The 13,497-nt window shown below is 51.0% G+C and overlaps 1 protein-coding gene across 1 annotated transcript in view; it reads right to left on the reverse strand.

Annotated features, from left to right (window-relative positions):
• Positions 1–6,959: 6,959 nt before the first annotated feature.
• Positions 6,960–13,497, reverse strand: part of MN1 (MN1 proto-oncogene, transcriptional regulator) — a 35,206-nt gene continuing 28,668 nt past the window's right edge. Inside the window, exon 2 of the mRNA XM_086474343.1 lies at positions 6,960–7,478. Coding sequence (XP_086330469.1) covers positions 7,294–7,478 — 185 coding nt within the window. The 3' untranslated portion in view covers positions 6,960–7,293. The remainder of the gene's footprint in view (positions 7,479–13,497) is intronic.

A 13,497-nucleotide genomic window follows, 5' to 3' on the forward strand; every position in this document is an offset into this window, starting at 1 on the left:
GCACAGCGAAGAGCGAGCCCCGGGTGGCTTTGTGGAGCCAGGAGCTGGGTGAGGAGCACCGCTGGGGCAGGAGGGGCAGCAGCAAGAGGAGCCGTTGGGCAGGAGGTCTGGCTGCTGAGAATCATCCATCGCGCACCGGAGGAGCCGGGTGAATCCAGCTGTTACCGAGCTCAGCGCCAGTGTTACCGGCACACCTAACGCAACGAAAGGAGCGGAACAGCGTTACGCGGGCTCCGGGGAGCTGCCCCGCGGTGGCTGCCCTCCCCGCCCGGCCGCCTGCCAGGCAGCACCGAGGCAGCTGCAGCCACAGCCGCGCCGCGGGAGGGTCTGTCCCCGCCAGAGAAGCTCCAAGCCACAGGTGACAAGAGGAGAAATGCTGCAAGGGAGAGAGGGTACGCCGAGGTGAGCAGGACAGCCCGGGGAATCCCAAGACAGCGTTTGGGCAAAGCGGCTGAGGCTGAAGCTGCACCGAACGTCTCCAACAGCCAGCAGCTGAGAGGGACCCGATGGTCCCAGCGTGTGGGGTCACCATCCCACAAGCATCTCTGGGGCTGAGCTGGAGAGAGGCCGGGAGCCACCAGGGGAACGAGGAGCAGCAGGAGATCCCTGCTGCCGAACCGGTCCCCCGTCCCACGGGGGAACTGGCAGCTGCACGAGGAAAGGAACAGGTCTCACCTTCTGTAGAAGGAGCTGCACAGCTGCCAGGAACGCTGCTTACAGTTCCCTCTCAGGTCAACAAGACCAAACTTAAAAAAACACCACTACCGAAAAAGTAATTTCAATCACTTCAATGGTTTTGAGCTGAAAGTTGGGGAAAAACAGGCATGCTATTTGCACAGCAAGGAGCAAAGAGTTGTGAAAATAGATTTACTGCTCAGAAGGGTCGCACGCAGGAAAAAAAGAGAGCAAGTTATTTATTTTTAAAACTAGAGTTACAAAGTATCTAACGTATAATTACCAGATTTAATGAGAGACTGTTTCAAAACCAAACAGCTTTTTATAGCGAAAGTTCACAGACTTCCGCCTGCTCTCTCTATACCCAGCCAACATTACCAGAGGTGAGTGCTCATCCTCAAAGCAGATTACCCGTCTCTTCCATACATTGTTTCGTCCCTCCAAGAATATTAAAAGCACGGTTTGAAAATTCAGCAAAGCTTTCTGCCTCAGCGGACTTAAAATGGCTCCTGAAACAGCTTCATTTTCCCACCCTGTGTTTCAATGTCACAGACCGACGTAGAGCTACCGGATGGAATACAGCGTCTCGGTGGTTCACACTCGTGTTTTGAAGGTTCTGTACGAGCTCCCGGGCACCCAGCTCCCGGGAGCGCTGGCGAGAGGCGGCAGAGCTGGCTGGCAGTGTGGGCGGCGCAGCAGCACGCCGGGCGGCACGGGGTGGTGCTGCTTGGCAGCGTGCTGCCGCGCCTCGGCACATGCCAACAGATGGGAAAAAATACATGAGCAGCACCAGTGGGACAGATACAGACGGTTGTTTCTTCCATTCAAGAATGATGTGTTTGAAGGTTGCCTGGGCTATGGCGCTGTTTCTTTGCCTGTGGAAAAACACCATGCAACGTTTCTGCTGCAGGGCTCCTTGCAAAACTCACAGCACTGTGAAGGGATTAAGAGTCTGAATAACTGAGATGAAGGGATTATTAAGAATCTTGGTAAGAGCTCTCACCTGTTTACTTTTTATTCACAGAATTCAGCTCAAAAGTCTTGCCAGAAGTGCTGTGGAAGATCCAGCACTCGGGCTTACAAGGCCAGGAGGAACCTCCTCTTGTACCAGGGATCCTCCAAACCCGGGGAGAAGCCTCCTCAAAACTCAGCTGCTGCTCCTGGGGAGGTTCGTCTTTCCCCATCGAGCCCCGCTCACTGCAGACGGGGCAGCTCAGCAAACCTCACGGATTTGCCGTCTGTCCTACCAGAGGAGATGCCTCCAGCTCAACAGATGCTTCTATCGCTCCAGTTAGTTCCGACCTGGGTGATCCCCACGCCCATCACCGTCCAACCCAGGGGCGACAGCCGGGTCTGGCTGCGGGCCTGCCCCATCGGTGCCGGGCCCCGCGCCGCAGGCTGCCAGAGCCGGGTCGCCCAGTGCAGCCAGAACGGGATTGGCAAAGCCTCGGGGTGCCGGGAGCGAACTGCGTCCCCGCACCTCCCGAGCCACCGGGGACCTTCCTGGGTCACGGGCAATCACCACGAGGCCGAGGGTTCCCTGCGGGTGACGGTATTGTCTCACTTCTCATCTTAGGGGACACAGGGCTCTCTACAAAAATTAACCAACGTGGTATGAAATATACAATAGCCACCATTAACATCATATTTATTGTTATTTAGTTGCTCAGTAAAACATATACAGATATGTACAATATGCATGAATACAGAAGACTGCACTTTACATATTAAAAAAAAAAAAAGAAAAATAACACTCAATTTCATGAGCTATTGTCACAGTCTTCCAACCAAGCATTTAAGAAATGAATTTAACAAGAATCAAAAAAAAAAAAAAAAAAAAAAAAGGAAAAAAGATTACAGGATTGCCTAACACACAGCAGAGTCAAGTTTTCATATTTTACATGTGCAATAACATTTTTCAGAAGAGTTTGCTATGCAGTACGGATTACCAGTGTTTTGAGTTTTTTTTCTTTTCTTTTCCAGGAACAAATTTAGTACAAAGAAATAACATCCTTTTGCTTAAGGCTGTTTTAAAGCTGTAATATTCTTGGGTAGTGAATAGTGATAAAGTTGCAACTGCCGGAAATCACAGCCTGCAGTTTCATCAGTCAGAATCTATGAGCGGATGGACTCAAACCAACAATTTTAATAGAGAATTTCTAAGACAAAATTAGACTATTTCCTCCATTAGCCTTAAGCGATAAAGGAGAAACAATTCTATAAAAATGGGTTATGCTCTTACACACCATCCATTGAACAGCTGTGAATCTAGTAGTTGAGAAAACCTTACACTGCAGCTCAACAAAAATAATCAAAACTCACCAGTTTTGTTTCTGCCTGCGTCCCCCCCACTGCCGCCGCATCCCGCTGCCCCATACTCAGCTCACCCGCCCCCGTCCCACGGGTGGGAACACTCTGCCTCACCAGTTTGGGAGGGCGGCCAGCCTCCAGGGACCACGCAGGCACAGCGCCCGGAGCGGCTCCCTACGACCCGGATGACACAACACTGATGCTCACTCCCATCCACCCTAACCACACCGCGAAACCCTCACCTCACGGATGGACGTCACCATAACGAAACAAAAATGAGTCTAAACCCTCTCTCACCGAGGCTAGAGCTAGAATAGCAGAGAACTAGGAACCCCAGGGAAAAGTGATTCAGAGAAAATTTGCCGGAGTATTTCAGAAATAAGGCGTATTCTTTCCTTTTTTTGGCAAAGAGATATTTTATCATTCCTCCCAATTTAAACACAAGAGAGATTTTGCTCAGTTTGCCACTACATTTTAACTTGAAGACTAAGCACAGAGTTTCTTTTAGCAAATACCAGAGGGGTCAGCGAGCTGGGGCAGCAGGTCCGTGAGGTCCAGGCTCCCCCGCACCCGGGACTGCTGGGAGAACCGGCACCGCCAGGCAAGGCAGGAGACGTCTCCAAAACAAATGTGGAGCCGCATTTTAGCGGCTGTCACGATACAAAGCAAAGATTGTGCAGATCTTAACGGCACATTTACCACAGGCTTCGACTTCGACTTCGCGGTACCACGTCCCCCCTCTGGAAGCCCTGTAGGACACGCGGGTGTGAGTTTACATTATTCTGGCTTCACCCAGTCCCTGTGGCACCAGCTCACCCCCCGAAGGAAGCACGCCTCAAGCCGTGCAGCTCAGGTGCAAGCAGAGGCCGACCTCGGGCACAGCAGCTCTGCCACCGACGTGCCTTTGGCCTGGCTCAGGCTGACGCTGCCTGCGTGTTTCCCTCTCCACGAATGGGTGCAACTTACCTCTGGCATAACAGGCTTTTACCTACAGCTCTCAAATATGCTTCAGTTGGAAGTATTCTTACTCAGAAAATTAAATCATTTCAATTCTTACATGTAGGGCTACGCTGATATTTTATATATGTTAAAAAAAATAAAAATCAGTGCACTCAGCGTCAAATTGATGGAGAAAGTGAGTACAATGAAATTACCGCAGGCAACGCGAGCTTTGTGACAGAGCTCTAGCCTCCTGCAGATGCTGTCAGTACCAACTACCCCAGGTTATGAGCACTAAGTGATGCTTGTCCTGGTCGGTCACACGCACCGTTTCTGTTCTGATCTTTGGCAAAAAGCAAAGAAACCGGAAAAGCACAGGTTGATCCGGGCGTTGCTAACAGCTGCCCCATCTCCCTTTGCTCAGCTGATAATGTCACTTAAATTAAGCAAGATGGAATGGATAGGAGGTTAGCAAAAGGGTTGCACGGTCATGGATGGCAAGGCCCAGAAGACAGCCCACCGCTGGTTTTAACTCAAATCCCGTCCTCCCCCTGCACCACCCAGCAGTGCCAGCCATGCCGGTGCAGACCCTCGGCAGCTGAACACACGTCCCCTGGCTTTAGTATAGCCTGTCCTCCTCATCTCATAAGAATTAAGACTGTTAGGGATTCCGTTGGTTTTTAAGGAATTGCTTCCACTGTGTATTTCTATGAGCAAGTGAAAAGGAAAGTCCCAGGTGGATGAGAACAACAGCTCCAGGAGAGAAGCACAAGCTGCAGAGAGCAAACCAGGAGAAAAGGGTGGGTGAGACCAGCGAGTCACCACATTTCTGCTTAAAGGAGGATTTCTCTTTAAAAGCGACCTGAAATGTCTGAAGCAGCATTCGCTGAAAGGTCTCTTCCTGGTAGCACAGGGTGTGCATCCCTGACCTCAGGAAGCCTGAAAAACCTGTTCTCTTGAATGCAGCAGGAAAAACTAAAAACAAAACAGCAAGCCATCACCGCACTCCCCGTACAGGAGTGCCTCCAGACTTCGAACTCTTCCCAAATTCTCAGCTGTAAGCGCTGAAACCCGGTATCCTACCTCTAGGCATGTGGTTCGCTGGGCTGACTCCAGGACCCACAGGGTGGGAGTTGGGGACCGAACCCATCCCGAGCCCCGCATGGGCAGGCACAGAACCCCCATCCCGAGAGCTTCTCTAGACAGGATCTCAAGTTAAACACCTGTCTGGTGAACTGGGACGTAAGAAATCACAGGCAAAGAGGTGTCTTCCAGAGTGGGGGCTGACAACTATTATTCTACCAGGAGATGCTTTAATGGGGTGGTGATGTTTCACTGCAGGTAGAGGGGAGAGCTCCGAGCTTTCGGTAGGGCACACCCCTACAGAAGGTACAAAACATCCCGTCCTTTTGTTCCAAACCAAGCGGGCGTGAGGCAGCTCCACAGCCAATTGCTCCAGGATGGGCAAAAATCCTCATCCTCGTGGCAGCTCCAGCTTCAAAAAAAAGCAAAATCATATTGAAAATCATGGTTCAAAACTGTCCAAATTCAAGTCAAGTCACTGACCAGACCCATAAGAGGAAATCAATCCATGCATGGCAATAAGAGCACATTCAACTAACACTTCCAAACACCGTGAGTCTCTCTGAAGCCACATATGAGGATTTCAGACCACCCTGTGCCATTGGCATTTTAGGCAGAATTTCCTCTCCATTGGTGTCTACTGAGACCATTACTTCAAAATAATTAAAGGCCCAGCACAATCATCGAAGATAAAATACAAAGCAGTCTTCACTCTCCATCCCTTGAGGAGGGACACATTTTGTGAATTCATGACAGAAGTAATAAATAACCCTAGCAAGGCCGACCTTTATTTCACAGCTAAAACCTAAATCTCCAGTGATGTTATTAAGCTTCAGGGAGCAGAGGAAAGCAAGCTGGCCTGAGCAGGGTGGGACGGCTCACACTCCGCACTCAGAGGATACACAAATACTGGCCAGCCTTATGTAAAACCACAGGAGCGTTGGATCATCGTGTCGGTTGTGTTTTTATCTGGTTTGCTTCCAACTTTCTTCTCAAATGTGTATTATCTATCACGCGCAGGAAAGTATGGTTTTCCTTTTATTGTGTGCATCCAGTAACGCTGCTCTTCAATGCGTGGCAAAAATGGGGCCTCAAACGAGTCTGGGGGGGTCTGACACGGGGTCTCCCTGCCCTGGCAGATCAGGAAACGCTGACCCTGGCCATACAGCCCCCTGCATCCCCCTGCCTGGGCCATCCCCTGGCCACCGCCACCGCACTGGGAAGGCTGTGGCAGGAGCCGGGGCGCCCCGCAGACAAGCGCACGGGATGCTGGACCCTGCTTCCGACCAACAGCGTCCTTCACCTAAAAATGGGTGAAAAACAGGCAGGGTGCGGCAGGATCGCCTGGCAGGGCTCTGCCGGGACAGGGGGACGGGGGCTCCGGGGGGGTTTTCCTCCAGCGGTGATAAAGCAGGGACTGTGGGAGCATCGCCAGGACATGAGGCTACGGCCACGCTGGGGAGTGCCCAGCTCCTCCCTGCAAGCCAAGAGGGAGCCTGGGCGTTCAGTGGAGGAGATAATGACTCTTAATTATTAAGTAAACTTCCTGTTAGACTTATTTAGAAAAACTTCTCTGCACCTTCCCTGGCTGTGTCTGAACCAGCCCGCTGGTGACAGAGCTCGGTCTCTGGGCTGCACCAGGGCATGTAAGGAACGAGCGTCCTCGCCTCGCAGGGGAGGTGGAGAGCAAACAGGCTGAACGCTATTGCCAACAGAAATCATTTTCTCAGGAAAGGGCAAGCTCGTTGCCTGAATATTCAACAGAGCATTAACCGTGTGGTTTGTATGTGACTGGCAAAAGCTGGGTGTCAATATAATATATAATATAATGATGACCACTTCACTTTAACCGGCGTTTATTCCTGAACTGCTGTTCTTCAGGATCACCATTGTAATAAGCACTGAACAAAGCAAAACAAAAAAGGAAAAACAAAGCCAATGAGGAAGAAGAGGAGGAGGAGGATCTTTGTCTTATTATGACATACGTGACTTGGACATACGCTGAGATGAAAAAGGAAAAGGCCTCATCTATAAATGTATGCCAAGGTTACAGAATAATGGGGAAAAGTGGTCTAGCAGGAAAATCTTAAGCAAAAGTGTGCTAACTGCAGAAGGGTTAACACTGGTAACATACTGTGGCAGAAGATTAAAAAAAAGTTGAGGTTTACTTTAAATTAACCCTTTCCAGTCCATATGCCACTAAGCAGGTACCAACCTAGAAAAATAGTCCACCTAGCAGTAGCGGCCCTTTGAAATTAAAAAGAGAAAAAAAATAATTTCTTTTGTTCAAGTCAGGGCGGCCACAAAAGTCCCAAATCTGTTGGAGATGTCCGAGTGCAGGGACCTCCACGTCGGCACCGCAGTCCGGCCCTTCGCCTCGCCCACGTCGTCCGTGCAGTGGACCGAGAGGCACTGCAAGTGGCTGCCCGTCTGCGCCGGGGCCGAGGTCTTGCTCGGGGGAAGGTCGTGGGCTGGAAAGGGGTCACAGAGAGAGCGTTAGGAGAACCATGCAAGGCAACCCCATCCCCTCACACAACCACGGCCCCTCTCGGCCCCCGCCAACACCCCTTGCCCTGCGCCCGCGCCGTGGCTCCTGCACCCCCCACATCCCCGGTGCCCCCAGTGTCCCCACCACCGGCACTGCTCCCTCTTCCCACCCGCGGCAAGCTCCTCCAGCTGGCTTTTCACTGTGCCAAAAGGCCACCAGGCACACTCTTTTTCACGTGCACTTGTTTTAAAGTAAACCAGCAACACCCGTCTGAAGGCGGGGGACGCACACCAACTGACGCGTGCCTCCCTGTTCACCCCTCTTAACAGAGCACCACCGTTAACAATTTCATGTAATTTCTTCACTTTAGGACTTTGTATGATCTGTAGCCACCATTCATTTCTGTTAACCACAGAAATTCAAGAGTCTAATTGAAACATCCTAAACTATGTCCCAGGCCTTTTTCCTCCGGATTTTAGTCAGTAACAAAAAGTAGCTAAAATTGTTCCTTCCAAAGCATACTACACCTTGTACTCGTGACCCATTCCCACTGTCACTCCATTATTTTTCCTTGCTTCCATTCTTAATGCTTCCAAGTAATCTTCTCTGTTGCAAATATATTTTTCTCATCTTCAAAATTTGCCCTGGTGCACGCGCCCTCTCCCTGCCTGGCGCAGCCAGGGACATCTTTCTTTCATCACCTTCTTCCTCTCCGAAATCAACCACTTCTTTAGCTCTCCACTGCTCTTAGTCAAATCACCAAAAAAGGCCCAAAGACAAACCCCCGAACTCCATCCCTCCCCCCACAACTCCTCACGGTCCTTCTCATAGACCCTACGGAACGGCAAGGCTGTGACCAGTGGCCGCCCTGGCTGGGGCTGGGCAGTCCGGCGGCTGGCACAGGCTGGGGCTCGCTGCCCTCTCCCCCGGAGGAGCCAGCCCGCCAGCCCTGAGACACAGAAAACCCCCTCGGCACTAAGGCACCCCCAGGAACGTCGCTGCTCTGGCCGGGGAGGATGCCTCAGCTGCTGCAGATAGCGCCCCAGCCCTGGGAGGAGGGCTTTTTGCGGGGTAAGAACAGTGAGTAAACAGAAAAAAGGCGCAAGGCAAGACAAAAAAGCCAACAACGTCTGGATGGGCAGCCTGCATTTCCTCTCATCCACCATTTCGTTCACGTTCACCCAGAGCACAAGAGGCACGAGCAGACCGGCTGCAGCACTAGCAAAGGCAGGGACAGTAACATCTCTGACAGACCCTGAGAGTTCCCATCGCACAGGGCTGAGGGTGCTGCTGGAGCGTGCCAAATACGCCAGAAAACGGCTGTGGATCTTTAACCTCCTTAAGACCTCTCTCCACATCGTCTTTCTTATGTTCCACACAGCCGAGCAATGCAGCTTTACCACACTGCACGGAGCAAGTTGTATTTGTTTCACTTAACCAGCCACTACACCAGATACAAAACAGGAACTGAAAAGCTTGTTACACAATCACAGGGATATTAAAGAATAATCTTAAACTAGTCTGGAAGTCCCCGGGTTAAACTGGAAAATGCTTTTAATGCTTGATTATAGGATGTCAGGGATGCTCATATCCAAAACAGTATCATAACACCACGCAGAGAAACTAATTAGAACCTGGGGACACAATGCTATAAATGACGAGAGAAGAAGCACGGCTCCAGAGCAGCGCTGCTGCCTGCTCAGCCACGCGCTGCATTAGTGCAACCAAGTGCAAAATCAACACAAAGCTCCGTCACACACCTCAGCCTTGCACGGCCGCGCTCTGGGCTTCATTTCTGCAGGACACCCTCACTCGCTGCTTGAATAAAGAATCCAACACCAGCAGGTCAAAGCTGCACACGTTCTCTAAACCCCAACGTGGACCACAGTCCCCTGTAGCTGGCATTGGGTTTTTTAGTCAGTTTTGATAAATAAGCAGTACGGAGGAGCAGAGCTGAAGCACAGAGCAGAGTTCGCCCCGTAACACCCAAACGCAGTTTCAGCGGGCAGAGGCGGCACTGGCACAGCCTGCCTTCGCTCCAACGCGGGGAGCTCTCACTCTTCTTCCCCGTCACCCTGAGCCCCATCACACCCCAGACCCCCTCCCTCCCCTGCACAGTCTGCGCCTGCCTCTGGAGAGCAACAAGCGGTTTTACCTCCCCGGGAGCGTTTCCAGCTCAGCCCTTAACATGAGGGGCACGTCTGCGCTGCGGAGCTGGCCCTCTGCGGGCACAGCAGCCCTGCCCGGGGCTGGGACCAGAACGGGCTGCTCCGCCAACACAGGGCTGGTGGCTGGGCCAGGGCATCCCAGGGGCCACTTTGGGAAAATCACAGGGCCAAAACCCCACTCCCTAAATAAATGCTATTTGACGACGTGTCCAATTTAAACTTACTATCTTGAATGTAAATATACCTGAATAACTTTTTATTTATAAAACGTTTAACTCTCATATGGGATTGTGCAGAGAACTGAGAAAGGGAAACATTTTTCTTCTCTGTGTATGTTCACGTCCCTTACAAAGCACACGGTACCCAGTATTTTCCACTCTTGCCTCGCCCTGAACGTACAGGACATGCTGGTCTCGGCACAGGAAAAGCCAGTGCCTTGAGATTAGTCTTTGTGACAGCAGCTTTCTTCCTCTGCCGCAGAGAAAGAGGAAAGAGCTCTGCTGCTGCACTGCTGTCACGAGGGGCCCAGGGATCTCGGTGGTGTTTCTGCAAGGAGCTTTTGCTGCAAGGCTCCAGCAGACCAGCCTCTCAGCTCAGGACACCGGCAGAAGTGTTCCTGGAGCAGGACCCAGCACCCGACTGCACATGCCCAGGCACCCGGCCAGGATCCGAGCCGGAGCCTCGCCACGTCTGCATCGGCTGGCCAGGCACCACTGACACCCAGAACGGATCAGGTCCAAAAGTCAGGCTTATTTACTTGTAAATCAGCAAATTATTTCTAAAACGTTTGCTGTGGATAAAATTCATAAGCAAACTCCCGATAAAGGAATGAATGCAAACTCTCTCCCGCAGTGACGAAAAGGATTCGTTGGCCTCAGAGGAAAACCCACATAAAGGACGTGAGCAGAATCTGATCCTAAGTTTGCAAAGTTAGTCTTGATTGCCACTGTCCACATGATGACGAGCTCAACACCTCTGCCTGGGAGCTCAAGCTCTCCTGGTCTACCGTTAAAGAGCACAGAAAGTGATGCATTCAAAACCAGAACAAAAAGAGGATGAGAGCTTGCAGGAAGGCTTGCATTGGCACAAGTGTGCTCAAAGCCAATCTGGAGGGAAATAGTCACTGCCTTCTACTTTTTTCCAGTATTTCAGTCTTGACAAAGCTATGATGCTTTTCTGAAAAAAACCCTTTGTATTAAAAAACCCCCAAAGTTGTTCTGATCCACCTGGTGAGAATTGTGTTCTTAAGCATGAGTACCTGCCTGACGCCTGTCCAAAGCCGTAACACTCTCCTGGCAGCCCCGTTTCACCAGCCTTCCTCCCTGTCTCTCTGCCTCCTCCAAGCCAGCAGCGCCCAAGCACTCGCCTTCTGCAGCGCACACAGTCCCGAGGGTATTGTTAGTAGAGACTGATGGGACTCAGCAGGTTAAAATTAGTCAGGTAATGCAAGATGGTGTCATCACGTCATTGCCTCACAGTTGCCAAGTTTCAGATAAATCACTGTCAGTCATGAAGTGCGCCTAATGAAAGCAAGGAATTTTCAAACAAATTATGTTCAAACTGCACAACTGCCTCTATCAACAACTACTGCAAGAAACGGGTAAGTGTTACAAATAAAAGCAATACCCTTCTAATAAGAGCCATCCTCCATGCCCAAGATCTCGAGATGGTCTGGGTGGAGACTTCCTCTCCAAACCGAAGGACGTGACACAACAGAACCTGGGACAGACGCAAGTAAAACTATCCAGTTCGCAGGATAGTGTGTGCCGCGTGAAAACGGTCAACGTTGAAGCAGAGAGAAGAAATAAAATGGCTTATGTAAGCACACAACGCGTCCACATGGAAGGCACAGAACTCAAAGCAATCAAGTGACCAAAGACCAAAAGGAGCCTGGAAACAGCTCGGCCGCGGTGGCACCCTCACCCCAAAAAGCTGTGATCAATGCACGTCCTGGCCGTGGCAGCCTCCGCCACTCCGGTACATGACGGCAGGTGTTAAGCCAGGAGGGACAGTCACCTGCAGAGCAGAAGCCACCCAGCTGCCTGCCACCGCAGCGGGGTCCCCACCCGCGCAGCCAGCACCCGCCCCTCGGCAGCAGCACCTCCTCGCACACCGCGACCGGGTGAAGTCGTGGCGGCCCCAAAAGCCAGTTACTGCATGGATCGAGCTTAAATTATTAGTGCTAGAAACTATTTCTTCCTTTTACTTTATCTTTACTATTCTTCCTTTTACCATGATCCCGTCCAGAGAAGTGACCCACACTCCGTATTTCAGAGGAAGATAAAGACGAGGAAAAGCCAGCCCCGTGTATCCCAGCCAACTGCGCAAAATTGCTCACAGCGGAGAAAATTCCTGCAATAATCGCTGAATGCCCTGGAAGTTAACATCAGGTTTGATTAATATTATTAGCTCAGCTTGTGCACAGGCACTTCCAAGCGCCAGCCACAGCATCTGGGAGAGCTGGGTGGCTATGGCAAAGAAATATTTGCAAACATTCACTGGAACATGAAAGTGAATTAAGCCCGGCCATTTTCACAGCCCCTACATGCTCGTGTTCAGCCAATGTTCCAGCAAGTTTGCTTACTGCAGTTCACACTGTCCGCTTGAGGTGAACATTTCAAAGTATTCTCTGAACGGTTTGCCAGCGTTGATCAGTCACAACGTACAAAAGCAACGGTGAGAACTGTATCAAACAGCTGGGACACAAACACCAGGCTGCTCTCCTTCACCGAGGCAGACGCACACACAGACAGCTTCACGTTCCCAGAAGATTAAAAAAGTATGGGTTTTAAAATAATATCGAAGTTTGCTTTTAGGCGAAAGCTACACACTAAGCTTTTGAACAGGCTTTACCCACACGAGCCCCTCTCGGCAGCTCAGTCCCACACAAACAAGCTCACAGGCGAAAAGCACAGCCCGTGACACTCACCCCGGCTTTCTCCCATGCCCTGTATCCTCTGCTCTGACCTTGCACATTTAGGAAGCTGCTCTTTCGTTCTGCTCTACTTTGCAAAGGCATGCATGCCTTCAGAAAATAAAAGGTTGCTGTTTGTTTGTTTACACAGCATTAATGGCAGCGTGGTAACTAACAGGAGCCTCGCCAGGAGCGCTGGTTGCTGCAGCTGGGACGGGAAGAAGCCGAGGAGTTCTGCTTCACCAAAATATTCAACACACACATTACAGACTGCTTTTTCGCATCAACTCAGGAAAAACACATCTCTCTCTAGTGAGATTAGATCCTGGCACTCTCCTCACTCCTGAAGACACCGCGTACGCACACTTTCAATCCCTCCAGCTTCCTTCTCACTCCCTCTTTTTCCTTAGGCCACATTAAGCTGCCATATAAAGTCTCTTCCCTCATGTAGCATCTTATCCTTTTTTTAAAAAAAAACCCTGTGTTCTCTTAACTGTGACGACCCCACCACGCCCTACGCAGACCCAGATGTGTCCCCATCTTTAGGCAAGCTGGTCCCATTAAATCCAAGTTCACCTGCAAGGCTAGCCAGCACGCGTTACATGCGTCATCTAGTGAGAGAGGAGATTAATCGAGGGAGGGATGATGTGTAGTCAAAGCAACCATGGATGCTACACAGAGGCACCCGGAGTTTATGCTGCTCTTCGGGCGCTGCCCATGCCACTCCTCTCGTTTTTGCCAAAACCACCACCAATGAAAGGAACGGGAGGCAGTGACAAGCAGGAGCGAGAGCACACGCACAGTCTGGTAGGGGCCTGGTTGGGAATGGGTTCCACTCCACATTTCAGCGTTCCTGCGAGATTGAAGTGACAAACAGGAGGTGAAGATCCCTGGAACGGCTCCTAGCCCCAGGGCTCGTC

This window comes from Leptosomus discolor, chromosome 16, assembly GCF_034619465.1.
Source record: "Leptosomus discolor isolate bLepDis1 chromosome 16, bLepDis1.hap2, whole genome shotgun sequence".
NCBI lineage: Eukaryota > Metazoa > Chordata > Aves > Leptosomiformes > Leptosomidae > Leptosomus > Leptosomus discolor.